At 53.8% G+C, this 26,862-nt stretch overlaps 1 protein-coding gene and 1 long non-coding RNA gene across 5 annotated transcripts in view; one reads left to right on the top strand and one right to left on the bottom strand.

Moving 5' to 3' along the window:
- Positions 1-23,915, bottom strand: part of TECR (trans-2,3-enoyl-CoA reductase) — a 28,024-nt gene extending 4,109 nt beyond the window's left edge. Inside the window, exons 1-2 of one of the 3 annotated variants that reach the window (XM_060145047.1) lie at positions 23,765-23,905; positions 22,753-22,895 (exon numbers count right to left, since the gene is read on the bottom strand). In XM_060145047.1, the coding sequence (XP_060001030.1) occupies positions 22,753-22,875 (123 nt within the window). In that variant the 5' untranslated portion in view covers positions 22,876-22,895; positions 23,765-23,905. Of the gene's footprint in view, positions 1-4,857; positions 4,924-22,752; positions 22,896-23,764 lie in introns of those variants that run through there. The other 2 variants (XM_060145049.1, XM_060145048.1) reach the window with 2 other exon arrangements.
- LOC132517596 (uncharacterized) lies at positions 1,125-26,632 on the top strand. Of its 2 annotated transcripts, XR_009539773.1 has the most exons (5): positions 1,125-1,482; positions 8,748-8,878; positions 22,846-22,983; positions 23,242-23,410; positions 25,067-26,632. It is a non-coding gene; the product is annotated as an uncharacterized LOC132517596 (long non-coding RNA). The 2 variants fall into 2 exon arrangements; XR_009539772.1 differs by lacking the exon at positions 25,067-26,632 and having other exon boundaries at positions 23,242-24,781.
- The last annotated feature ends 230 nt before the right edge of the window (positions 26,633-26,862 follow it).

Genomic DNA, 26,862 nt, shown 5'->3' with positions numbered 1-26,862 from the left:
AGGGAGGAAGCCCCCAGGGGGACGTGACCCACCCATCCTAAGCGGGTCCGAGAAGGCACCTGGGCCAGCTGAGAATGGTGTGAACTGCTGGTGGAGCTGGAGTGAGGCCCAGTAGGGCCCGAGCCCACCACGCAGGCCTGAGGGCCCCAGTGTAGGGCTTGACGCAGATCTTATTAGACATGGGGACGTGGCAGGCAGGGCTGGGTCTGACCCCAAGTCGGCCACTGGGCAGCAGGTGCTGAGGACCCTTCCCGCCTGGCAGGCCCTCAGTCAGAGACAGCATGGAGAAAAGGAACAGATCTTAGAGCCCCAGGGCAGGGCCCCAGACAGGGCTCTCTGAGGGCACGCCCACCCACCTAGGGCCACGCCCCCCAGGAGGAAAGGGCTCCCCTTACACACACTCCACCACCAGTGGGAGAGGCAGGGGGCGTGGTGGGCAGCACACAGGACTGAATCCGGCCCTGCCACGCTGTCACTGGGTGACTCTGGGGCTGTCACTTCTCTCTGAGCCTCAGGCCGGAGGCAGGTAGGAAAGTGTGTACCTCGAGGGGCTGGCGTGGTACCTGACAGATGGGAAGTGCTCCCCAAACCTCAGGCTGTGAGGACAGGCTTGACGGGACCCTGGGCGCCTGCGATGAAGGGAAGGGGATGGGCCTGGGTTCAGATCCCGGCTCCCCTACTGGCCAGGGGGTCGCTGCAGCACACTGGCCTGTTTGCCCACCTATGCTCTACCCACCCCACGTCATGGACGGAGGGCAGGAGAGAGCCCAGAGCCCAAGAATTCCTGGCCGATGCTACTGTTACCACGCTAGAGAGTGCGCCTGCTGTCAACTGGGGGCTCTGCATGGCCACGTGGCCTTGGGGGGCAGGTTACTGAACCCCTCTGAGTCATGGGGATAACAAGGCCAGACAGAAGGGCCAGAAAGAGGGCGCTGCTCACACTACCCCGAGTGTCTGGCCCCACCAAGGGGACTCGGAAGAGGGAAGGGGTACAGGCAGAATGTGCCCAAAAAGGCGAGGATAGCACCGCCCCGAGCAGGCAAAGGGCCTGCTGCCCTGTGGCGGCAGGTATATTAATAGTTCCTGGGTCCCAGGCGGGCAGTGCCCACATGCCTTCGGAGCTCGTGTGGTCCGCAGGAAGGCTGCACCACGTCTATTGGGAGAGCAGGCCTCCGAGTTCCTGCTGAACCACTCACAGCTTAAAATACAACCAGCCCCTCTCCCTGCCGGCCAGCTGCTGGCGGAGGGCTGAAACCCTACCCTCTCCCCCCAACCTGGGCACCAGACCAGAACCCAGGAGGAGAGTATGGGACGTCGGGGCCCCGACTGGCTGCTGGGAAAGGAAGCTGGGCAGCGGGAGGGGACGGCCGGGACAGGGGCCACCCTCCCAGCAGCCGCTGCTGCAGCTGCTACGGCTGCCACCGCCACCAACACACCCAGGCCAGCCCGAGGCTGCAGAGGAGCAGCGGCGCCCTCACAGAGGTAAGCCCGGCCCGTGCGGCAGCACTCAAGGCCCCGGGGCCACTGGGGAGTGGGCTGCCCCAGCTCAAGGCCGCTGTGACGGGTTTGGTCCTCCTTTCCCATTTCCTGTCCCCAAATCTCCACCACAGGAGAGGTCTGCAAGGCCCTGGGCAGGGCAAGGGGGTGGGGATGCGGTGCCGGGGGGGAGCCACGGGGCCTCTCTACCATCGTACAACTGCCTGTGCCTCTCTAATTATTTCAGAAAAGAAAATTTTTAAATTTTAAAAGCCAAGTGGCAAGAAAAAAAAATAAAAAATAAATTAAAATTATACATATATATATATATATATATATATATATATTTAGGTGAGAGAAGCCAGGTACAAAGGGGTCACATGTTTATGTGAAATGCCCCAAATAGGTAAATGGAAGGAGACAGAAAGCAGACTGGTGGCTGCCAAGGATGGGGTGAGGGGAGATGGGAGTGGCAACTAATGGGGACCGGGTCTCCTTCTGGGGTGATGAAAAAGTTGTGGAACTAGACAGAGACGGGGGTTGCACAACACCGTGAATTAAATTCCCTTTTAAATGGCTAATTGTACGTCACGTGAATTTTACCTCAATAAATCTTTTTTTTTAAAGGGTGGGGCTCGCAAACCGGTCCCGATTACCCATAGAGAGAAAAGGCCGAGGGGCAGGGAGCAGCAGAGGCTACCCACACCTCCACCCCACCCGAGGAGGGCCTAAATATGGGGGAGCCCATCACGCACTTCCCAATCTTCAGTCCCTGAGCTTACCCCCTACTCCCCACCCCCCCCTGCTCTGCGCCCCAGCACACTCCCGTCCCTACGCTTGTCACACACACTCACACACCCCTGAGCCTGCCCGGGCCTGAGGCCAGCCTGGGGTGGGGGCCCAGGATAGGCCCAGGACTGGGGTGAGGGGCACAGGTGGCTGCTGGGCAGAGCCCCAGGCAGGGGTCCTGAGCACAGAAGGGGAGGTAGCAGGCTCAGGCCCTACCCCAGAGAGAAGGCAGGCAAGGGGCAGGGGAGGAGTGAGTGGTGGGACTTTCTGAAGGAGCCGGGGACAGCTCTTCCTGTCCCCGTGGAGGGAAGGGGCTGGGGGGATAAGGGGGCGGTGATATGTTCGAAGGATGAATGAGGCAAAGCCCGTGAGGGTGTCACTGACTTGAAGTCCGGGCACTGGCCACAGGCAGGGGGTGTGGCCCCAAAGCCTCAGGCACAGTGGCCAGACAGAGGGCAAGGACAGGCAGGAGCCCTGGCCTGGGGCACAGGAGGCTGGCTCTACGATGACAGTTCCCCAGCCTGGGAGGAATTCTCACCCAGAGGCCCCAGATTCCAGGGCCCAGCCAAGGGCAACTCATGGCACCATGAGGTCAGGGCTGGACAAGGGGCAGGGCACAGCCCACCCCGCAGGCTGCAGCCCTGCCCCACCCAGAGGGGAGTACCCAGAGCCACTGCCGGGCAGCAGGGCCCACACGCTTCACTGCCTTCATGGGAATAAATATGGTGCTGATCAAGGTAGCCATAGTAGAAAGGGGGGTGCCCACTTTCTGAGCATCTGTTTCAAGCTAGCATGGGTGCCCAGAGCCTCAGGGAGACAAGGCTCCTGGGATGGTCCCCACGTGGCAGATGAGAAAACCAGGGCTCAAGAGTAGGAGAGGGCTTCCCTGGTGGCGTAGTGGTTGAGGGTCCGCCTGCCGATGCAGGGAACGCGGGTTCGTGCCCCGGTCCGGGAGGATCCCACATGCCGCGGAGCGGCTGGGCCCGTGAGCCATGGCCGCTGAGCCCGCGTGTCCGGAGGCTGTGCTCCGCAACGGGAGAGGCCACAACAATGAGAGGCCCGCGTACCGCAAAAAAAAAAGAGTAGGAGAGGCTAAGGGCCTTTGCACATGCTGTTCTCACTGCCTGAATCGCTCTCCCCCAGACCCCGCAGGGCTCCTCCCTAACCTCGTCAGTGAGGCCCTTCCTGACTGTCAACTTAAAATAGCAACCCAGACATTTACCGTCTGCCTCCCACTGGATGGTCAGCTCCAGAGGGCAGGGACTGTCCCGTCCTCAGTCACTTCCCAGCACCCAGGACAGAGCCTGGCGAGGAGCTGTTCTCCATAAGCACCTGCGGGAGGCACCTTGCCTCAAAGCCCCCACCCCACCACCCTCTGAGCCAAGGCCTTTCCCTCACTCCTCCTTCACCACACTTGGGGGGATGGGGGCCTGCCCACCACACCAGACCCCAGAGCAGAGGTGGGCGCCCCAGTGCAGGAGCTGCTGCAGGGGGGCTTTCCCTAGCCTGGGCCGGTGGCCTCGCTCCAGGGAAGCCTCTGTGAGGCCTGCAGACACACCCACCCAGCTCCGGTGACCCTGTGCAGCCCAGCATTCTGGCTGCCAGACCCTCCTCCAAGGAGCGGGGCACTGCTCACCAACGGAAAGGGTCTCTGGTAGGCCAGCTCTGGCTTCTAGGGAACCCTGTCTCTCTTCACCAGCATCCCCAACACAGAAGGGGCTCCACACTGACAGGCTCCACACACCCTGGGCCCTTGGAGGCGGCAGCAACACAGGCACAGCGGCCCCTCACAAGGAGGCTCTGAGGTAAAAAAGACTCACCTATTTCCTGGCTGTGTGGCCCTGGACGAGTAACCCAACCTCTCTGAGCCTCCATTTCCTTATCTACAAAGTGGGCTGCCCCCACCTTCTATCTCACAGGGTCACTGTAAGATTTACACATAATAACCACCACCATTCTGGTCTGTGTGAGGTCCGGGGCGGGGGGTGCTAGTGCACAGGGGTGCCGGAACAGAGAACAGCGGCACGTTCTGCACCAAGAATTGTGGGGAAAAACAGAGAATGGGGGGCGGGGGGGTCAGGCGTTGGGAGGATGGCCATTTTAGACAGAGTGGTCAGGGAAGGCCTCCCTGAGAAAGTACACAAACATGTCCAGTCTAGGATAATTCTTATAAAGAATAAATGTTATCAGACCGATACTAGCGAAATAGAAGTGGCAGATGCACAGGGAGCCAGGCCCCTCCTCCTCCCCAAGTCCTCACCACGATCATTAAGGGGCCCAACCACACCAAGGTCAGAGAGGTGATGCAAGGAGCTGATGACAGTGAGCCTGAACCCTAACAATAGCAAGACACGTGCGGATGGCAGAGGCTGGGCTGTGGCGAGCGTCCCTACTGTAGTTCATCACCGCCACAGCCGGGGCGGCAGCCGCCGAGACTGCCCCGCTCTCCACTGCCCCCTTGTGGCCGCGGCCTCTGCTCCCACCAGCTGGAAGGGTGTGCGCAGCAGCTGGAACTCCAGGTGAATGAACCGGGCACATCTGGTGCAGGATGGGAGCAAGAGAGTGAACACTAACTCTGGCTCTGCCACTCACCAGCCAAGAGGCCTCGGGGAGCCACTGCCTCACGCTCCTTCCTTCATGCATTCATCCTTTCCTGCCTCCCCTCTTCCCCTGGGCACTGCAGTGAACAAACCCCTGCCTTCACAGAAGCTGCATTCCAGGCGTGGGCTGGGGGTGGGTAGGGACACACAATAAATAGTGGCATGTTTTGCACCAAGAGCTGTGGAGACAAAAAGAGAAAGGTGGCAGGGGTGGGGTGGGGGAGTATGGCCGTTTTAGACAGAGCGGTCAAGGAAGGCCTCCCTGAGGAAGAGGCATCTAAAAAGGCCAGTGGAACTGAGGGAACAAGTCATGCATACATCCAGGGGAAATGCGTTCCAGGCAGAGGGAACAGCCACTGCAAAGGCCCTGAGACTGGACTGTGCCTGGCATGTTTAAGCAGCAGACCACTGTGGCAGGAGCAGAGTGTGGAGGGGGAGAGCAGGAAGACACAAACAGGGAAGTGATGGGGCAGATCTTGCAGGGGATTGTGGGCCACAGGGAGGACTCTGGCTTTTACGCTGAGTGAGGTGGGAGCCATGGAGGGTTCTTGAGCAGAGGAAGGATGTGACCTGACTCAGCTGTTCCTAGGCAGCCCCGTGGGAAATGGGAGACCAGGGCAGAAGCAATGATGAGGGCAGGAGTAGGGAGATGGCCATGGAGTGGGTGAGAAGTGGACAGACTATGAAGATGGAAGTGACAAGATGTGCTGATGGTTTGGATGTGGGGATGGGGGGCAGGGGTGGGTCTGAGGTTCTGACCTGAGCCTCAGAAGGGAGAAGCACCAAGTAGGAGGGCGGCAGGAAGGGTAGGCACCGCCTGAGCCCAGGCTGGAAGTCTGCAACTGCTGCTCTACCCTGTGGGAGCCGCTGCACAGGCGGGGCACCCGGGGCCCAGGCACCAGTGCCCAGAAAGCCTCCCAAGCCAGGAGCCTGGGCCCCTCTCAAGCTTCAGTTTCCCCATTTTCATAAACACAGCCAGGCCCGGTGTTCCTCAGGCCCCTCCCACCCGTAAACAAGACGCAGTGGCCTCATGGCACAGTCTACATCCCCGGGCCTGGGACAGGGGCGGGCACAGGCCTGAGAGTCAGCTTGGACTCCTGGTCACCCTCACCACCTCCCGCTCCCGTGCGTCCTAAGATGGAACCTGCCCAATGGGTATGGGTTAGAACCGCAGCTGCTTCCCAAATGCCTCTCCTCACCCTCTCCTTTCAATCCCACGGCAGCCAAGGGAGCTGGAGCCATTAACTCCATTTCACAGATGGGGAAGCTGAGTTCCAAGGGGTGAGGAGTGCACGCAGCTCACGCAGCAGTCAACTCCTGAGCCCAGACCCCCACCACACACCGGCCTCTGGGGCTGCACCCCCAGCCAGCGCGCCCCGCAGAGGCCCCCACGCAGTGAGGGTGCAGTACAGCGCACCCTGCCTAGAGCAGGCTCGCTGGGACCCCACGGGGTCTGCCTGCCAGAAAAGGGCTCTTCAACCGGGATGCCTTGTGCTGGGCAGCCTGGCACAACCCAGTGAGTGCCTGCAGGGGAGTGTGGGCTCCGGTGGGTGACATCTCCCGAGGCGAGGGCACAAGAGGCCTAGCTGAGGGTACAAGCCCTGCTCAGTGCAACCTAGAACTCCAGGCAAAGATGCAGAGGGCCCAACAGGTCCGTCAGCCGGCCGACCCGGGCACTCTCGGCCCCCAGAGCGCCCACACGGGGCACGAGAGGACGGAGGCCTGGCCTTGAGCAGCACATGCCAGACTGGCTCAGCCGCTTCACAGATGCAGAGGCTTGAGCATGTTCACCTACACTCAGCGGCTCAGCACTTTCAGCTCCCTCTCCCTTCCACTTTCCAGAAATATCGAAGTCACACTACTCTTGCCAGGGCAGCTGAGAAGACCTGCCAGGACGCCAGCACAGGCCACACCTGCTCGGCCAGAAATACCTCCTTCCCCAGTGGCCTCACTCATGACCCCATTTCTCCTGGGGGGACTGCACAGCCTCCCTGAGGTGCCACAGTGGTTAGGCGGCGGGGGAATGTTGCCCAGGGGAGAAGGGGCAAGAGAGAGACTGACCACCCACTCCCAGGTCCTCAACCAGCCGGCTCCTGCCTCCCACCGCTGGTAGCCAGAGGAGAAGTGGCAGGGTCTGAATGCCAATGTCCCTAGGCTCTGGGATCCGGGGCCAGGAGAAGCTGGCAGAGCCCCAGGCAGCCCAGTAGCATCCAGCCTTGAAAGACATTCTTCAGGTGCTCGGGTGCCCCGGCTGGTTGCTGTGACCACAGGAGGCCCAAGATGAAGGAGATGCTGGGCCAACACAGCAGGACTCTGGGTCTTGGGCCTGAGAGGGCCATGCTCTTTGACCAGCTGTTTGCTGGTGCCCACAGCCCACACACCTCCCTGGGCAGTTACCGGCCTCTGGGGCCTCCAGGGAGCGCTGTCCTGGACAGAGCTGGGCTGCAAGGGCCTATTCCATTGGAAGTGCCGTCACTAGTATCGTCTATCAGATGCTTACTTTGGGCCAAGAACTGTGCTAAGACCTTTACCTGCACAACTCACCTAGCCTCACCTGTGCCTGTAAGCTAAGGACTGTGACCCCAGTTAGGTGGCTCAGAAAACCAGGGCTCGGAAACCAGGGGGCCCTTGCCCAAGGCACGTAGCCCAAGGAAGTACCAGAGCCAGCACCAACCCCGCCTACCCGGGCCCAAAGTCTCTCACTGCTCAGCGTCACAAAGCAATACCTCCTCCACTCTGGAGAACAGGGCCAAATGCTAACAGAAAACAAGGAGGAACAAACCCTGGACCCAATTATCTGGAAGGCAGCCCCCCCCTCCCCGCTTCCCTGCTGACATTACGACTCCAGCACACCTAGTCTCCAGAGGTCTGGACAATGCAGAACATGTCACCTCCACAAGGAGCGCCCTTGAGAGGTTGAGCCTGCTTGCCCCCGGGCCCCAGCCTCCCTTGGCCCCAGCAGAGTCTGGCCACACCAAGGGCGAAAGGCCTGTCACCCCGATACCACCCAGAGGGGCTCAGGCAAGATTAGCAGCTCTCTCGACACTTCCTGCATGGTTTCCTGCCCCAGGCTAAAGCCACCAATGAGCCTGGAAAACCAGTGCCATAGGGGTGGGGGGGCTCCCCCAACACTGAGCGAGAGGCGGTGCTGCAGAGGCCAAAGTCGGACCAACCTCCCTGCCTGAGCCCTGTCTTCTCCATCTGGTAAATGGGAATGTTTGTAAGAGGACCTGACAGAGATGATTCCCGTGGCGGATGTGGCTAAGAACCCCGCCTAGTGGTCCTGAACCCTGCCTGCTTATGAAACCCACCGGAAGAGCCCTGGCCTGGACAACTCAGACAAGGAGATCGGGATCTCTGATGGAGGGCCAGGCATCCACAGCTTCAAAAGCTCCCAGGTGACAGATGGAGGCGGCCAACTCAACCCGGACTGCCTTCCTCAAACAGGGTCCCGCCCTTTCGATGATGCCCAAAACCCTTACCACAGCTGACGGACACTGACTGACGTGCCCTCCCAGACCCTTCCAGCGGAGCCTCAGCCAACCCCCTTGGTCGCTCTGTACCCCGTCCCTGCTCCCTTCCCCAGCACCAGCCAGCAGGGTGCCAGCAGCCAGCCTCCCCCAGCTCATGCTGGCCTGCTAGGTTTGCATTGTCACCCCACTTTACAGACGAGGCAGCCAAGGCTCAGGAGCCCCGAGGACACATGAGTTACAAGCTCCAGGGGCAGGGCCCTGCCTGCTTTTGCTCCTTAGAACTGAACGCTCTTCCTCCAGGGCTGCCCCTAGCCCCAGACCCCCGGAAGATGGCCCAGATCTGCACCCCTGCACCCCTGGCCGGGTCAAGGTTGGTGACCACATCCGGTCTCTCTCCATCTCTGGGCAGGAAGGCACTGTCAAAGCTGGAAGAGGTGGTGAGGCTGAGCTCTGCAGACACAGGCTGACCGGAGCGGCAGAAGGCGCTCATCCGGGCCGACCTACGCGCCCAGCACGCCCAGCCCAGGTTGCAGCAGGCAGGTCAGTCTACACCGGGGGAGTGCCGCTTGCATGGGACCCAGGTGGCCAGCCTTCTACCCGCAGCAGCAGCTACCACCTCCTGCACGCCCACAACGTGCAGGCAGGGAGGCAAGTCCTCGACACAAATTATCTCCTTTCCTATGAATCCCCTTCTCCAGGTGAGGACACTGAGGCTCACTCATTCACTGTATAAACAGTGACTGAATACCTGCTACATGCCAGGCACTGGGAAGGACTCTGGGGGTTCGGCCCTGGAAGGAGAGAAAAAAAATCCTTGCCCATATGGAACTGACATTTTCACAGGGAACAAAGACAATAAAATAGTCACACACGATATGTGCCATGGGAAAAACAAATCAGGAAAAGGGGACACGGAGGGACAGGTGAAGGGAGCTGGCAGCTTCGTGTAAAGTGGTCAAGAAAGGCCTCCCTCGGGCTTCCGTGGTGGCACAGTGGTTGAGAGTCCACCTGCCGATGCAGGGAACGCGGGTTCGTGCCCTGGTCCGGGAGGATCCCACATGCCGCGGAGCGGCTGGGCCCGTGAGCCATGGCTGCTGAGCCTGCACGTTTGGAGCCTGTGCTCCGCAACGGGAGAGGCCACGGCAGTGAGAGGCCTGCGTACCGCAAAAAAGAAAAAAAAGAAAGGCCTCCCTGAGGGGATGTTGAGCCAAGCCCTGAAGGCAGTTAAGGAAAGGGCAGTTGAGAGATCTGAGAGCATGTAGGCAGAGGAATGGCCTGTGCAAAGGCCCTGAGGTGCAGCATGCTTGGTGTGCTCAAGCAACAGAGCCGAGGCCCCTGTGGCTGGGGGCAGGGTGGGTAGGAAGAAAGAAGGAGGTGAGGGCAGGGAGGTGATGGGTCATACAGGGTCTCCTGGGCCAGGTGAGGACTGTGGCTTCTACTCTGAGTGAGGTGGGAGCCACAGAGGGTTCTGGGCAGAGGAGGGATGTGACCTGGCTTGGGTTCTTAAAGGATCCCTCTGGACTATAGGGGAATAAGGATGGAAGCAGGAACACCAATAACAAGTTATCAAGATAGGGACTTCCCTGGTGGCACAGTGGTTGAGAATCCACCTGTCAATGCAGAAAACACGGGTTTGAGCCCTGGTCTGGGAAGATCCCACATGCCACGGAGCAACTAAGCCCGTGCGCCACAACTACTGAAGCCTGCGCTCCTAGAGCCCGTGCTCCGCCACAAGAGAAGCCACCACAATGAGAAGCCCGTGCACTGCAACGAAGAGTAGCCCCCGCTCGCCGCAACTAGAGAAAAGCCCGCACACAGCAACGAAGACCCAACGGAGCCATAAATAAATAAATAAATTTATTTATTTATTTTAGAAAAAGACGTTATCAAGATAAAGGATGGCTTAGACCAAGGGGTCAGCAAACTGTGGCCTACAGGCCCAATCTGGGCCACCACCTGTTTTTGTACAAGCTAAGATGGTTTTTACATTTTTAAACAGTTGGAAAAAATCGGAAGCCTATTTTATGGCACATAGGAATCATACAAAATTCAAATTTCAGCACCCACAAAGTTGCATTGGAACACGGTCACGCTCGCTGGTTGACGTACTGTCTAGGGCTGCTTTTGTGACAGCGGCAGAGTTGAGAAGCTGTCACAGAGATTGTATGGCCTGCAAAGCCTAAGATATTCATCATGTGGCCCTTCACGGGTAAAGCCTGCCAGTCCCTGGCCCGGGCCGGGTGATGGCAGCAGTACCGATAAGAAGTGGTTGTATGCCACATGTATTCTGAAGGCAGAGGTACAGGACTTGCTTACTGCTGGACATGAGGTGTGAGGGAAAGAGCTGAGTCAAACAGCCGGGGGCCTGGTGATGAGAAGACTGGAACTGCCATTCACCGGCAGGGGATGGGGGGCAGCACAGGTTGGTGGTGGGGAATCCAGCCTCAGTTTTGGACAATGTTGAGTCTGAAATGCCCATTGAACAGTCCCAAAGAGATCCAGCTCACTGAAAAACACCACCCCTCCTCCCTGGGATCACATGAAAACATCTGTAAGCGAGCAAACTCAGCGCTCTTCGAACGCTTTTTGGTCATGTATCCCTAAAATAATTTTGCAAATTGCATGTCCCCCCCCCGCAAAAAAAGATTCTTAAGTTGACAGCTAATATTTTGTGGGGTTTTTTTGTTGTTGCTTTTTTTGCGGTACGCGGGCCTCTCACTGTTGTGGCCTCTCCTGTTGCGGAGCACGGGCTCCGGACGCGCAGGCTCAGCGGCCATGGCTCACGGGCCCAGCCGTTCCGAGGCACGTGGGATCCTCCCGGACCGGGGCACGAACCCGTATCCCCTGCATCGGCAGGCGGACTCTCAACCACTGCGCCACCAGGGAAGCCCGACACCTAATATTTTTTACCTGAGCTTGAATAGTTGCAAAAGATGTCACTTCTGGCCAACTGTAGATATTGCAAATTTTATGCCAACATTTACGGGGCTCTGTTAAATCTCACCAGAGCCTAAATACTTGAGTAATATCATACCTACCATCATTTCCTTTAAAAGGAAAAAGCTATAAACAAGCTCTTTAATATTTGCTTTTTTGCCTTGAAGTTGAATTCTGTTCCTGTTCCCCTCCCCCATGGAATTGTATCCAAATACACGCTTGTGACTGAAGGTTATTACTCAGCATCCTACCTATTCCTCAAATTGAAATTAAATTTCTTAAAAACATTTTCAGGACCTAAGGCTCTACGTGTAAAGAGAACATCCTTCAGGATGAGTTATCATTACGATATCTGCTAAACATACATCATAAACATAAATCATGAATCATCAACAATTGTTACTAAACATTAACCATAAACAGTAAGTTATTGGCACTGCCTCTCTCAGTGGGATGGAAGCGCCCTTTTTCGCAATTAGTTCATGTAGCCAAGGTGAATATTTCTTATTGCTAGAATGAGCTACAGCTTTTATTGACATTTCTTTATTTTCTTTTTTTTAAAGTAAACACTAAGAAACCCAGTTCACATAAATAAGCAGATGAGAATGGACAGAGTTTTGTTAAAGCAAAAAAAAAAAAAAATCCCAATTCTGGGAACTCCTTCCCAGTTACTGGCCCAAAGTCTCACAGTGATCTAGTATCAAAAATATCTGTAAGGATCTTCCAGCTGACTAGCCCATTAGGCACCACTCCACTGTTTTTCTGAAAGCAGTGACTTGGGACCTGGTCCCCAAGGCCTGGTGTTGCTTACTTGCTCACCCCCATGCAGGTCCCCAAGAGCATACAGCGTGGCAGGCATTACCCAGTCAGGGTGGGAGACCCAGACCCCACCTCCCAGTCCAGTCTCAGGCCCAGGCGCCGCCCATCTTCCAAGGCTCTACATGGCCCAGAGGAGCTCTGAGCAAGCCCATCAGACCTTCTAGTACATGAGCCAGAGGGCTCTACCCAAGGATGGCTGCGGCCACCTACTGCAGGGCAATCCTGTTCCCTGTGCTCCTCGGAGACGCCGGGCCCAGGCCAGGGAACTCACAGAGCCCTGGAAACAGTGTCCGGTGCCCAAGGAGAGCTAGGACGTGCTTGCTACACAGAGACCTGCAAAGGACTCAACCACATGTGGAGGTCATCTGGAACCCCCCAAGAGCCTTTTCTGCTGACTGAGAAGTTCCTGTTCTTCATCTGCTGAGCAAACCGAGCCCTTGATATGCCAGGCCTGTGCTAGGGGCTGGGCTCGATGATGAACAGAAAGACCTAGGTGTGACAGCAGCATGCTGGGCGGTGATCCAGGTGCTGGGATACAATAGCCAAGCCCCCCTCCCCCGACTGGGCCTGCTCACGCTCAAGGGGAACATGGGCAAAGAATCTGTTATGTAACATGAGGTCAGGGTGTACCAGTTGCTGGAAGAAAAGAGCTGGGCAGGGAGCCCAGAGGGCCACAGGAGGTGGTCAGGAAAGGCCTCTCTAAGGAAATGCGATTTGAGCCAGCGTGAGGCTCCCCGAGGAAAGTGCAAAAGGCCTGAGGCAGCACAGAGCTCGGCAGGGCTCAGGAACATCAAAAGACTGGAGCACAGCATACTTGAGGGCATGCAGCTGTGGAGGAAGCTGGAGTGGAGGTCAAGACAAGTATTTTGGGTTTGAGCGTCCAGGGATGGGAAGTTGCTGGAGTGCCACAACCTGGTCTGGTTTGAGAAGGAGCCCTCTCGCTGCTGAGGACAAACATGGAAGCAGAGAGGGCGGGCCTGAGACCCTGATGGCTTTGATTAGAGCATGAAGGTGGCAAGCAGTGAAAAAGACACCCTAATTCCTAGATCTAAAGTGCCACTGATTTAAAACAAGCTGCCATTTGTGGGGGGGGGGGGGGAGGACGACACATATGTCAACATAAAATAAATAGGTAGAGGGACTTCCCTGGTGACGCAGTGGTTAAGAATCTGCCCGCCAATGCAGGGGACATGGGTTCAATCCCTGGTCTGGGAAGATCCCACATGCCGCAGAGAAACTAAGCTCGTGCGCCACAACTACTGAGCGTGAGCTCTAGAGCTCGTGAGCCACAACTACTGAGCCCACATGCCGCAACTACTGAAGCCCACGTGCCTAGAGCCCTTGTTCCGCAACAAGAGAAGCCACCACAATGAGAAGCCCGCGCACCGCAACAAAGAGTAGCCCCCGCTCACGGCCACTAGAGAAAGCCTGCGCGCAGCAACGGAGACCCAATGCAGACAAAAATAAATAAATTTTAAATAAATAGGTAGACACAAATCATAAGATGTATCCCAACTTAAGGAACATGAAAATGCCAAAGGGAAAAAAATGCATGCACGTCTTGGGACAAAGAGAGGAGAGTAGTAACAAGTGAAAGAGGATTTTGGCAGAGGAAGGCAGGGTTTCTGGAATATTTAACAGGCCTAGCCACGTCTATAAAGGGTAAGGTAGTTTAAGAGAAAATACTCCGCTGCAGCTATTGAGAGAGGGGTGCAGGAGGCACCTTGGTTGTCCCCACAGGCCAAGGCCCTCCGAGCCTCTCCCAGCCCCACAGGTCTCAGCTCGCTCGGCTCTACTGGCTCTGGCAGAGACAGGGAAGTGAAGTAAGGGGAAATGAGTCCCGGCATCTTCACAAAGACACCCTTCCCCGTGCTTTCTTCACGGGGAAGAAAGGGAAAGCACCCTTCCCCGTGCTTTCTCCTGGTGCAGGTTTCCAGGCCCAGCTGGAGAGACTGGAAATGGTACCATCCAGGGGCCCCAGGTGAGCCAGGATGTGGTGTTCAGAATGTGCACAGTTCCCGGGCCCGCTTCTCAGATGGCGCCTGGATGAGCCTGGCGGGAGATATTACTGGGGCCTGTCAGTCGTGGTCGGCGCTTCCTGCAGGATCCCCATCTCATCCTTACATGAAAACTCAGAGTTCAAGTAACTCTGGGTCAAAAATGGGGGGGGGGGGAGTGGCCAAATTCCAAAGTACCGAAAGATGAGCAGAAGCCCACACTAACGCACCAGAGCTACACATGCTCACGGCCAAACCCATGGGTTCCAGGGAACGGCCAGGCACCCCAAAAGCGTGAGGCACCCTCCTGGGACCCTCCTGCTCGTTGGGTTGCGGTGCCTTTTGTGCGGGCATGGACGATGTGCCTAACTGACTGCGTGAGCCCACCCTGCCTGTATGTGTAGGTCTCTTAACAGGCAAACACAGTCACTAGATCCACGTCAGGGTGACAGAGGAGAACCTCACACAAACAGCTATCAGAAGGTGCTACGTGCTACGCGGAGAACCGAAACAGGAGGGCTGACAAGTGTGGCCTGGGTGGGTCAGAGGGAGCCCTTCAGAGGAGGTGACATTCGAGCTGAGACCTGAATGACGGGATTCGCTGACAGGACGAGGACAGCCACCTCTCCAGAAAGTGTCCCAGCACTGGGATTTCCCCGGCCTCAACCCCAGCCCGTCCTCTGTGGATCCCACCTCCAGCCAGGAGATTCCGTGAGACTTGATTCTCTGCAGTGGAGAGGATTCAACAATACACTGTTTCAGACTCTACATATCTCCCCAAGAATTCTGCTATTACCCTCACGCACAAAGAGACATGCTCCCTCAACCCCACCTCCTGAGAAGCGTCAATTCGGCAACTCCCCCAACCCACCCTTCTCCTTTTGAGTTAGCTTCTTGAGGTGTCCTGGGAGACAGCTTCTCCTCACAAGACTGCAAGCTGCAGCTCTTGGACCCCCTCGAGTTCAGCCTGCTTCCTGCTGCTCTATAAAGCCCCAAATGCTAGGGTGAAACTGCCCTCCCCGCCAACTTGAGAGATCCACTCCCACCCTGAGGACAGGCACCGTTCCCTCAGGCCCAGTTCCCTCACAACCGGCATTGTCCCCAGCCAGTGCTCCCTGGTCCTTTTAAAGAGGGAAAACAAAGAATTCAGAAGGCCCTGGGAGATGGCACAAACCCTGCAGTCTCCTGGGCTGCCTGAATGGCCCATGACTTCTGCTTACATAAGAGCCTGGTTCGAGCAGGGACAGGACTATGCCAGCCCGCCAGTCCCCACGAGCTACTGAGAGGCCCTTTATCCCCCAGATGGCTGGGAGACGCTCGTGGCCCATCTCTAAGTAACCGTGGGACTGGGCGTGGGGGGGGGGGGTGAGCCCCAAACACCACCCACAGCGCCCTTGTCCGTAATGAGAACTCTCCCTCATGTTTACATAACACACACCATAGTGGGAGGGCCCCCCCCCAAGGACTTAGCAATAAACTGCCCTCTGAAAGTTAAACTTTTAGGTAAAATCAACAGGAGAAAGAAACTTCCATCACCGTTGGGACAAAGTCCACAGGTGTCTGGGTGTCTACAAAGGCTTGCCTGGCCAGCCTCATCTCTAGACGTGGGACAACCACGGAGTCTGGCCTCCAGGCCTCTGCACAAGCTGTTCTCATCCCTTCCCAGAAGACCTCCTCTTTCAGGCCTCAGCTTAGATGAAGACACCCTGAGGGGAGAGGCTGTGGTTCGTTCAGCCCAGTATTCCTGGCGTATGACAGGTATAGAGGAAAAAAAAAATATATATATATATATGTTGGAAGGAATGAACTAATAAATAGACGATGGACTGGAAAACAGGTGAGCAGAGTCCACCACGGAGGAGTGTCCAGACCAGCAGAACCTGCCAGCGACCTGTGCAACAACGACGGGCAGGCCCACGTGCAGTCTTGGAGGCTCCCGTCTCAGCATGCCCAGGTTCCAGAACGAGGGGGACAACAGGGAACAAGACACTTGGGTGGACCCAGGGCTTACGACCACCCCGTAAAGCCAACTTCCCTAGGTTGGGACCACTAAGGACAGGTCACACAGGGCCACCTGAGCCCAACACATGCAACACTGGACTCACCCAGGTCCCTGCAGCAGGCCCCCACTCACCCTTCTACTACTCCCTGTGAGCCTGACCGCAGGGAGAAGACGCATTCATCTACCCATTCGGAAGCTGCAGGAACAAGACACCAAGAGCCCCTGCCCTCAGGGAGCTCAGAATCTGTCGGGGTAGAAAGACCATCAAGTTCCCAAATGAAAACACAACCACAGCCCAAGGAGGGCCAGAGGAGAGGAACAGAGTGCAGGGGTCACACTCCAGACAGGATGGTCAGGGAAGGCCTCTCTGAAAGACGCTGAAGCTGGGCTCTCAATAACAAGAAGGGACCCTTCTGGTCCAGTGGTTGAGAATTCGCCTTCCAATGCAAGGGGCGCGGGTTCGATCCTTGGTCAGGGAACTAAGATTCCGCATGCCACGGGGCAACTAAGCCTGCACGCCGCAACTACTGAGCCCGCACACTCTGGAGCCCACGTGCCACAACTAGAGAGAAGCGCACTCACTGCAATGAAGAGCCCGCACACCGCAATGGAAGATCCCACGTGCCACAAATAAGACCCAGTGCAGCCAACAATAATAAATAAATATATTTTTTTAAAAAGACAAAAAAACAAGAAGGGAGCAGGCATGGGAAAAAACAGAGGGAAGATCATTTCTGGCTGAGGGAAGAGCCTATGCACAGGGCAGGGATGTGGATGTAGATGTTTGAGACAAAAGCAGGACACCAATGAGTGAGCAGAGCAGGGGGTAGAGGAGGACCAGAAGACTCTGAGGGGAGTGTTTTCAGGCGGGGAGTGCTAAGATCCTCCGCGCTACACGGGAGAGACCCTCTGGCTGCTGCTGGGTGGGGAACACAGCCAGGAGGGGCAAGAACAGAAGTGGTGCACTTGTGAGTACGAAGGCTGTGACAGGCATCAGAAGACCAGGCCCACTGTGAGCACCTGCCTCTTGGAATGGTTCTTTGTCACCAAGGTTAAAAAGTGGGTTCTGGGGAGTTCCCTGGTGGCCTAGTGATTAGGATTCGGCACTCTCACTGTGGAGGCCCGGGTTCAATCTCTGGTTGAGGAACCATCCCGCACGCTGCGCAGCACAGCCAAAATACAAAAAAGAAAAAGGTGGGTTCTGACTGGGCTTTGACCTCACTGAGGGTCGTCCCATAGAGGAGGACGGAGCAGATCATCCCAAAATGTGACTTTAGTGTACGTGATGTTATATCAGAAAGGATCTTTGGCATCTGGGCTTCTTCCTCCATCTTCTGGGCATACTGTTTAGCAAGAATCCATCTCCATGGGCCTTGTTCACTGACAAGTCATGATGCGTTCAAAACAGGCCACATGCAAGGCTTCCCTGGTGGCTCAGGGGTTAAGAATCCACCTGCCAATGCACAGGACACGGGTTTGAGCCCTGGTCCAAGAAGATCCCACATGCCGCGGAGCAAATAAGCCCATGCACCACAACTACTGAGCCTATGCTCTAGAGCCCGCGAGCTACAACTACTGAGCCTGTGCTCCACAACTACCGAAGCCCATGCGCCTAGAGCCCGTGCTCTGCAACAAGAGAAGCCACCACAGTGAGAAGCCCACGCACCGCAACAAAGTTAGCCCCAATTAGGGGAAGCCCGCACGCAGCAATGAAGACCCAACGCAGCCAAAAATAAAATAAATTAATTAATTTAAAAAATTTTAAAAAAAAAAGGACACATGCAGAAAGCATTTCAGGTGGCATCACTGATGCAGATCTGTCTTTATCTACCTAACCATTTATCCTTATCCGCCTAATGATTTATCCCTTGACTATGGGACAGGAAGCGCGCTGGGCACTTCACTCTCCTCAGTGGCCCTCTGAGACAGGTGTCTTTATCCTGGCTTCATGGATGAGAAAACTGAAATGTCCCGAGACAGTAAAGAAACCGTCCTGAGAGCAGACCCAGTGGCTTGCAAAGGCCACGGCCACTCGGCCACACATCATTCCTTCCTCAGGGCATGAATGCCTGGGCCAACCCACAGTGAAGCCCACTTTGAATCTAGTAGAACCCAGGCTCTGCCGCTCACTAGCTGTGTGACCTGGGGTACATCTCTTCGCTCCTCTGGGCCCTGGTTTCCCCATTTGTCAAATAGGGATAAGAGGACTTTCCCTGGTGGTGCAGTTGTTAAGAATCCGCCTGCCAATGCAGGGGACACCGGTTCGATCCCTGGTCTGGGAAGATCCCACATGCCAGGGAGCAACTAAGCCTGTGCGCCACAACTACTGAAGCCTGCGCTCTAGAGCCTGCGAGCCACGACTACTGAGCCCGCGTGCCTAGAGCCTGTGCCCTGCAACAAGAGAAGCCTGCGCGCCGAAACGAAGAGCAGCCCCCACTCGCCGCAACTAGAGAAAGCCCACGTGCAGCAAGAAGACCCAATGCAGCCAAAAATAAATTTAAAATTAAAAACAAATAGGGATAAGAATAGTACCAACTTCATACGTTTACTGTGAGGGGTAAATGACTTAATTGATAAAAAGCACTTAGAGTGAGCACTGTATCAGTAGTGACTTTCATCATGATGCTCTGGCTGTGCCCAGGTTATTAAAACATCCTCAGCTGCCACTGTCGATATCAGCAAGAGGGTGTTAAGACCTCACCTGAACTTGACCAACCAGCCCAAGGTCTCGGGCTTTTCTCATCCTCATCCAGCCAAGACTGTCAGTTGAAAGTACAGGGTTTCCCAAACAAACTCAACTGCGTTAACAAGACAGGTAGTCTTTGGGGAGCACAGTCCCCACCCCTCCACGCAGGGCTGTCAACCCTCCACCTTTTTCACTCCACAGGAACCAGTTATTCAAGAGGCTCCGCTAGGCTCAGGGTTCCCCGTCCGCACCCCAGTGCCCCACCAGTGGGCTCTAGCAGCTGCCCTGCCCTGCACCCGCCCAGCCACACCCAGCACTCAGCTTCTCCCGCCCACCTCCTCCACCCAGGCCCCGCCACTGGAGTCAGGCAAACTGGAGGCCAAGGCCCAGCTCCACTGCTTCCTGGCTCTGTGACCTTGAGCAACTTAACCGACTTCTCTGAGCCTCAGTTTCCTTACCTGTAAAGTAGAAGTTAACACTGGTGCCCACCGGATCAGGTGTTCACAGGACTCAATAAACTCTGGTCGCTGTTATTACCAGCACTGCCAGCATCACCAGCAATGCCGCGGCTCTGGCTCTTCTACGGATGAGGAATCAGACAGACCTGGGTCTGGATCCTGTCTCCGCTATGCTGTAATCTTGGACAAGTTCCTTCACCATTCTGAGCCTCTGGTTCTTTATCCACAAAACGAAGAGACAAGGCGTACCCACCTCTCAGGGTTTTTGGAAGGACATGAGAAGTGTGCCCTGTCGCTGAAATTATTATCCAGCAACAAAAAGTAACCCAGAAAGAGGGGGATCATAACTGGGCTCCCATCCTGCCTGCAAACGCAAAATCAATCCCAAAAGCGTTTTCTGAAGGCCTGTTGGATGCAGCCTGCAAAAAGGTGTGAGTGAGAGATCAAGCAAGTCCCATCTCAGAGCACAACACTTTCCTGCAAACAGGCACCAAATTTAAGTGCAAAAGTCAGAGACCAGCATATTAAAACAGCGCTTGATGGCCAAAAGAACCCAAATTATCCCTCACCTTCTACTTCAGAAGGACACAAGAATTCAAAAGAAAAAAGTATAGGAAACAACAGACACTTAGGATGCCACCTCCCAGGTTAAACAGATATTTATATTTTACTCTATTTACATCAGATTCCCTTAAAAAAAAAATAGCTGAAACCTTCCCTATGCCTTTTCCTCCCCCTCCATCTCTACCCAAGCAACGGTTCCTCTAACTACTGTGTAATTCCCATACATTTCTCATCTCATATTACAATTTATCCTTTAATTAGGTATATGTCCATAAACAACACACATAAGTCTCATTTGGCATGTTTTTTAAATTTATAAAATCTTTTGCTATTTGCTTTTCTTCCACTCTACAGGATGTTCGGAGATTTATTAAAGGACCAGGAAATCAAACTAGATTGTTTTTCATATAATGGAATCGTGCACAACAGTTAAAATAAATGAACCAGAGCTACATGTAGCACCTCTCCTTTTATGCATACCCCTTGAGGATATATTTCCAGCAATTTCATAATGTACTTTATTGCTGGCCTTTGCTGTCACAATTAAACAGATTTTGCTCCAAGGAGCTCAGAGAGATTAAGTAACCTGCGCTGGGTCACAATTATTTAGTGAGTGGCAGCGCCAGGCCTGTCCAAAGCCCATGCACCTATGGCGCCATTACACATGAGTCTACGTTCTCCTTAATCTTCACCTTCCACCCAGTTTTCCGGCTCTGAACAATTGCCTCTTGACCAGAACTCTTGCTTCCAGAACTTTCGCGTACTTACTCCTGTGGAGAAAACTGAAGCAAGAACCGTATTGGTCGAGGATTATTCACAAGATGAGAACCAATAGAGCTACCCTTTTTTTGGGGGGGAGGGGGTGGGAGATCCTAAATGGGGCAGTGGGGACCCCGCGAGGATGAGGCTGCCTTGCCTCCGGGAACCCAGCTGTGGGAAATGGGCAGTGACCTGGGCCCAAGAAGGCTGAGAGGGACTGATCATTCCAGGAATTAACAGACTCACAAGATATAGCAACTATTTTTGAGCTGCCACTGGGATCATCACTTTGACCTCTCATCTGCAATGGCAAAACAAAATTTAAAAAAAAAAAAAAAATCCTATAGCCTCGGATAAGCAGTTCCCTAATCGACGTTGCTCTGATCCCAAGACAATCCCAAGGCCTGCTCTGCCTTCCGAGGAACTGCTTCAGCCAAAGCCCGAGAGTCACCTGTTCTACCTGCTTTGTCTCAGTTAGGCCACTGAAGGGACACATCGTCCTCTCAAGACCATAGAAGGGAGAATGGCAGTGTCAGCAAACTGTCATCACAGCAGCAGCAAATCTCCCCGCCAGCTGGAACCCTACCTGCCAAAAACATCAGATATCAACCCTCACTAACTCACTGTGTCACTGAGCAAGTCCTGCACCTTTCTGAGCAGCATCTCTATCGCTTGTAAATTACACGTCATAATCTCCAAGGTCTCTCTCAGAGTCAAAAAGGTCTTTCTGGTGGGTGTTAATCACTCAGTGGATAGGGGGTCGCTTGGGGGTGGAAGGATGGACTTAGTCCCCAACAGAAATACATTCTTTGCTATGGATAATTGACACCTTTTCTCAAACTGTTAAATGTGAGGGAAAGAATCTCTGCTATTTTTATTAGTCTGCAACAAACATCCAGCGCTGATCGGCCTTAACACAACATTGTAAAACAACTATACCCCAATAATAATTAAAAAAAAAAAAAAGTGGATCGGCGTGCTATGCAAACTGGGCTGGGAGACAACTGCTCCTCCTGTACGGAAACTCTGTAGCTATGACCTCAGTGCTTACTGGGCAAATGTTAGCAGAGAATGATAACAGAGAACACAGCAAATTAACAATTTTATTTTCTTTCTCCAAGGTCACTTTGAACAGTGGGTTTGAAGCCCCTCCCTCCTTCTGGGAGGGAAAGGGTTTGAGTAAAGTAGAGCATGTCCTCCAGTCCAAGCCATGGGCCTCAGGCTGTGCCCAGCTTCCCGGAACAAAAGTGCCCACCCCAAGGGTCCTCTGGGGCCTACTTTATCTGCCTGCCAACTAGCAAAACTAACTCCATTTTGTAAAAGACCACACGTATCTTCCATCGTGCATCTTTCAAAGTGAATGTGGCTTTTTCTCCAGGGTTGCACAGAGGTTTTGAGAGGGAAAACTGTATTAGGAGAACTTTATTAGAAGAACTTCAATCTATAATCATAAAGTTGAATGAAGCATGAGATTATTGAATCCTACCTCCTCATTTCTGAGCCATGTCAAAAATGACTAAGGACTTCTGGGTTAAAGGTTTCAAAAGATTCTGGGTAAATTACCGCCAAAAGTAATAATAGTAGTAGCAGTAGTAGTAGTAAAGGGGATGGGCAGAAACAGTGGTATTCCACTGGTGAATAAAAACAAGAAATCTCTCCTTGTACTTACATGAGCCACCTAACATGATCAAATTCACAGAGGCAGAAAGTAGAATGACAGTTGCCAGAGGCTGGGCAGAGAAGAGAAAGGGGGTTAGTGTTTAACGAGTACAGAGTTTCAGTTATGCAAGATGAAAAGAACAGAGTTCTGGAGATGGATGGTGGTGATGGCTGCACAACAATGTGAATGTACTTAATGCCACTGAACTGTACTTTTAAAAATGGTTAAGGTAGGGCTTCCCTGGTAGCGCAGTGGTTGAGAGTCCGCCTGCTGATGCAGGGGACACGAGTTTGTGCCCTGGTCCGGGAAGATCCCACATGCCGCGGAGCAGCTGGGCCCGTGAGCCATGTCCGCTGAGCCTGCGCGTCCGAAGCCTGTGCTCCGCAATGGGAGAGGCCACAACAGTGAGAGGCCCGCGTACCGCAAAAAAAAAAAAAAAAAAAAAAAAAATGGGTAAGGTAAATTTTATGTGTATTTTACCACAATTTCTTTAATTGGGGAAGGGAAAAAAAAAACCAAGAAACCTCTCAACCTGCTCATTTTCATTTGGGGACCAGCATGGCATAGTGGTTAGCAACTGAGACTCTGGAGTCCTGAGTTTCTCTCTCTGTTCTGCATTTACTAGCTCAGGACCTTTGAGCAAGTCATCTGACATCTCTGAGACTGTTTCTCCATCTACAAAAACAAGAATAATTAATAGTCTCCTACCTCACAGGGGTGTGAAGATAAGAAAACAACGTAACAGAATCTCACGAGCACAAAAGTAAGCACTCTTCAAATTATCCTTATTAATTTAATAATAAATTAGTTTATTATTTAATGTTACTTATAAGGCAGCAATAATTAAATTATTAACATTATATTATCAGCTAGGTCGGTAAGTGCATCAGAACACTTCGTTTTAAGGGAAAGAGGCCCGAGTTAGGAGTCAGAAGACCTAGACTTTAAGACTGGTTATGGGTGTGAGGTTTCTCCTCGGTGACACGCAGGGGTTGACTGAGATGATCTCTTATATTAACAGAAAACAAAGATCAGCTTTGCTGGTCGGCGGGAGCCAGCACTGGAGCTACACCTTCACCGCCTAAGCCGCTCAGAGAGACGTCCCGGGCGAGGAAGGGATCCAAAGATCAAGCCTCTCTGGGCTGATTGCAAAGCCCCTTCCAAAGCCCGAAGCAGAGGCAGGGTGCAAGGTTTGTGCAAGACACCCTCAGACTGGAAGTAAGGGTTTCACACCCTCGCTCCTCCCCTGCCAAAGTCTGCAACTCATCCCGCGGGGGGAGCTACAAGGAACCTGTAAGCTTCCCAGGTCCTGCAGAGACCCCAAGAAAAAGCAACCCCAAAACAGCCTGGGTTGCAGAATTAGAAGTACCTCCCCCGCATATGCGCACTGCGATTTACGAGTGGCCCCAGGGCACAACGCGCGCCTACTGCGCCTGCGCCTTCCGGCTCGGCACAGGGCGAGAAAGGGGGGGAGTTCCCGTTGTCTCACGAAGAAAAAAATGGGTCTGCGGCGGTCGCTCGGCCCCCGTTTCTTCGTTTCTTACCTCAGAGTGCTTCATGGCTCCCTCACACGGCGGCTACTGCTCCTGCGGCTGCAGCTACCTGCGCGCAACACTGCAAGGGATACCTCACACGCTCACGACCTCCCCGCGAGACTAACCGCGGCTCCGCGTCCGCCCCGCTCCTCCCTGCCGCGCGCGCCCCTCCAGCCAATCAGCGCACGGGGCGCCCACTTCGCCCTCGCCCAGCAGGGCAGGTCCGAACGGGAAATAGCCGCTCTCGCCACGGGGCTAGCCAATCAGCTTGCAAGACCCACCGAGGGGGCGGAGCGCGGGCAAGAGGGAGGGGAGTCGGTAGAAAGAAGGGGCTTGGCTACCCACCAATCAAAGGGGGCCTTGGCGCCGCGAGCCCCCCCCTGCCCCGCCCCTTGGTGGCGTCGCTGTGGAAACCAAGGGAAGCGAAGGTTACTGCAAGGCGTGGGGGAGGGAGCTAGCAGTTGAGTGACATAGAAGGCAGCGTTAGCGTGGTGGGCAGCTCGACTGGATGAATTCCGAGGTGGGCGGCCCCCGGGGGATACCGGGGAGCAACGGGAGAGGGATGGGGGTTGGAGGCATGGGCTGGGGCACCTGGGTGGAGAGGCCTTTCTGGCTAGGGGACCCGTATCTGTCATGAATGGGAGGAAAGGAAAGGGGAAATGGGTGGTGAAAAGCCTTCTGGAACCGCCCCCAACCTGTAACCATTCTGGGGCTGTCTTCACTCCCTTTTCAATGCAAGCCCCCGCCCCACCTTGCTCGACTCGAAGGGCACGGAGGCCACATTTATCTCTACCTGCACGGGCCAGTATGGTCACCGCTGGCCACATGTGTCTAGTGAGCCCTTGAAATGTGGCTAGTCAAAACTGAGATGTGCTGTAAACATAAAACACAAACCGATTTCAAAGACTTAGTACGAAAAGGAAAATGTAAAAACAAAAAACCTCATTAATCACCTTTTATGTTGATTACACGTTGAAATGATGTTATTTTGGATATATTGGATTAAAATACATTACTAAAATTAAATTCCCCTGTTTCTTTTTACTTCTTTAATGTGCCTGTTGGAACATTTAAAATCAAACACAGCTTGCATGTGGCTGGCGGTTGTGCCTCTCACACTAGCTCTACTGGACAGTGCTGGTTTGGGGTCATGCCATGCTTTTGCTCCATTGATTGTCATGAGCAGGCTGGGAGGCTGGTTTCCACCACACACACACACACACACACACACACACACACACACACACTCAAGCACACTTAAGACAGGACCTGGCACACTCCCTCACCTTATCTACTTTCTCCTGATTCCAGACCCTGCCCCTGAGCCTTCATCAACTGTTGAACCCTTCAGAATTCAGAGGCCTGGCATCAGGGACATGGTGAGAAGTCCTCAAAGATAGATCTCTGATTCACAGGAGAGCAGGGCAGGGAGAAGGTGAGTCAATGCTCAGCACTTAGTCATCCAGGTTAGGCTCTAGAGACTTCTGAGCTACAGCTTATGGGGACCCCTGTCTCCAAGTAAAGGAAGCTAAGGCTGTGGTCTTCAGAAATTCATTACCTTTTTCATCGGGTCTATCTGGGCAAAACAGATGAAAACATAGTGTTTTATACTTGTACTTTCTCTTGTACAGATCTCTTCCTGTTAGCAGTTGTGGGGCTCACAGTATCTTGAGATCCTTTATGTACCAACAGGCCTCATTCCCTGGCCTCATGGAGGGGGATGGGGGACTACTCGCTCAGAGGCCACAAGTTTAAATCGTACAAAGTTGAGTTACTTGAGGTGTCTACTTCTGAGATGCTGACGGGGCAGGGTTGAACCCCTAAAACCCAGCCATGTTTTGCTACTTTGCCAGTTCTGCCAATTTCCAGCTTCTCCAGTGTGGTCTGAGTAAGCATGTCTTCCCTATCACTGGGTTCCAGCTAGGCAAGGCGTCTGGTGTCCAAATAGATGTCATTTTTGGAGATTCCACACACATTCCTACAGACTCAGAACATTCTGGAATTTCCCTTTCGAGACTGCTTCCCTGAGCCCTGAACTCACTCAACGGGCACCAAATAATTTTGTGAACCTACTATGCTGTGTGCCAGCCGAGGCATAAAAATAATTTCCGTCCCTCTCCTCACCTACAAGAAATGCATAGAAAGGCACGATCCAGCCTGCAAAGAAGTCCTTTGTTTTTGATGGGTATTACAGGTGTGAGGACCCCTTGTTGGCCTCACCTGGCTTCCAGTAATCAGTCTGCCAGCAGAAACCAAATCCACCCTCAGAATGAAGACTGGCCACTTTGTTCAAGCCATTCATGACACTGTACCACGGCTCTGACTATACCTGTTGGTAGGGACAGCTAGATTGTCCAGCACAGTGGCTGATTCATAATGGTGACAAGTAAATACATTTGGTATTTGCTGAGTCAAATGTGATAAGTCCCTTAGAGCAGTTTCCAAAGGGGAAATTCTATTTCCCCCATGCAAGTAAGATAAGATCTTGATTCTTCCAGGAACCTGGCTTGGCTTGTTTTTGGGTGTGTGATCAAGCTGATTCAGAGCTGTGTGAGGGAAGGTAAAGCCTACAGCAGACAAGCCAGGGCTGGTTAGCAACTTTCCACTGTGTCAGGAGCCCCAGAGAGAGGTTTCCCAAGTTCTATCTTGTCTGCCTTTTTAATTTTTATTTTTAAGTCCATGGGATTTATTTTCTTTCTTCTTATTGACGTATAATTTACATACAGTAAAATTCACCTTTTTTAGTGTACAGTTCTGAATAAATACAGACATGTAACCACCACCACAGTCAAGATACAGAACATTTCCATCATCCCCCCAAATCCCCCTGTATCCCTTTGCAGCAGATCCCAGCCCCTGGCAACCACTGATCCAATTTCTGCATCAATACTCTTGCATTTTCCAGAGGTCCTTTAAAATGGAATCACACAGTAAATAGACTTTTGAATCTGGCTTCTTTCATTAACATAATGCACTTGAGGTTCCTCTGCATTGTTTCCTGTGTCAGTAGCTCAGTCTTTTTTTATGGCCGAATAGTATTCCATCATGTTGCCAGATCACAGTTTATTCATTCACCCACTGAAGGATATTTAGGTTTTAATGGCTGT

The sequence above is a fragment of the Lagenorhynchus albirostris genome, chromosome 3 (genome assembly GCF_949774975.1).
Source record: "Lagenorhynchus albirostris chromosome 3, mLagAlb1.1, whole genome shotgun sequence".
Taxonomy (NCBI): Eukaryota; Metazoa; Chordata; class Mammalia; order Artiodactyla; family Delphinidae; genus Lagenorhynchus; species Lagenorhynchus albirostris.
This window is presented reverse-complemented; position numbering and strand designations above follow the sequence as displayed.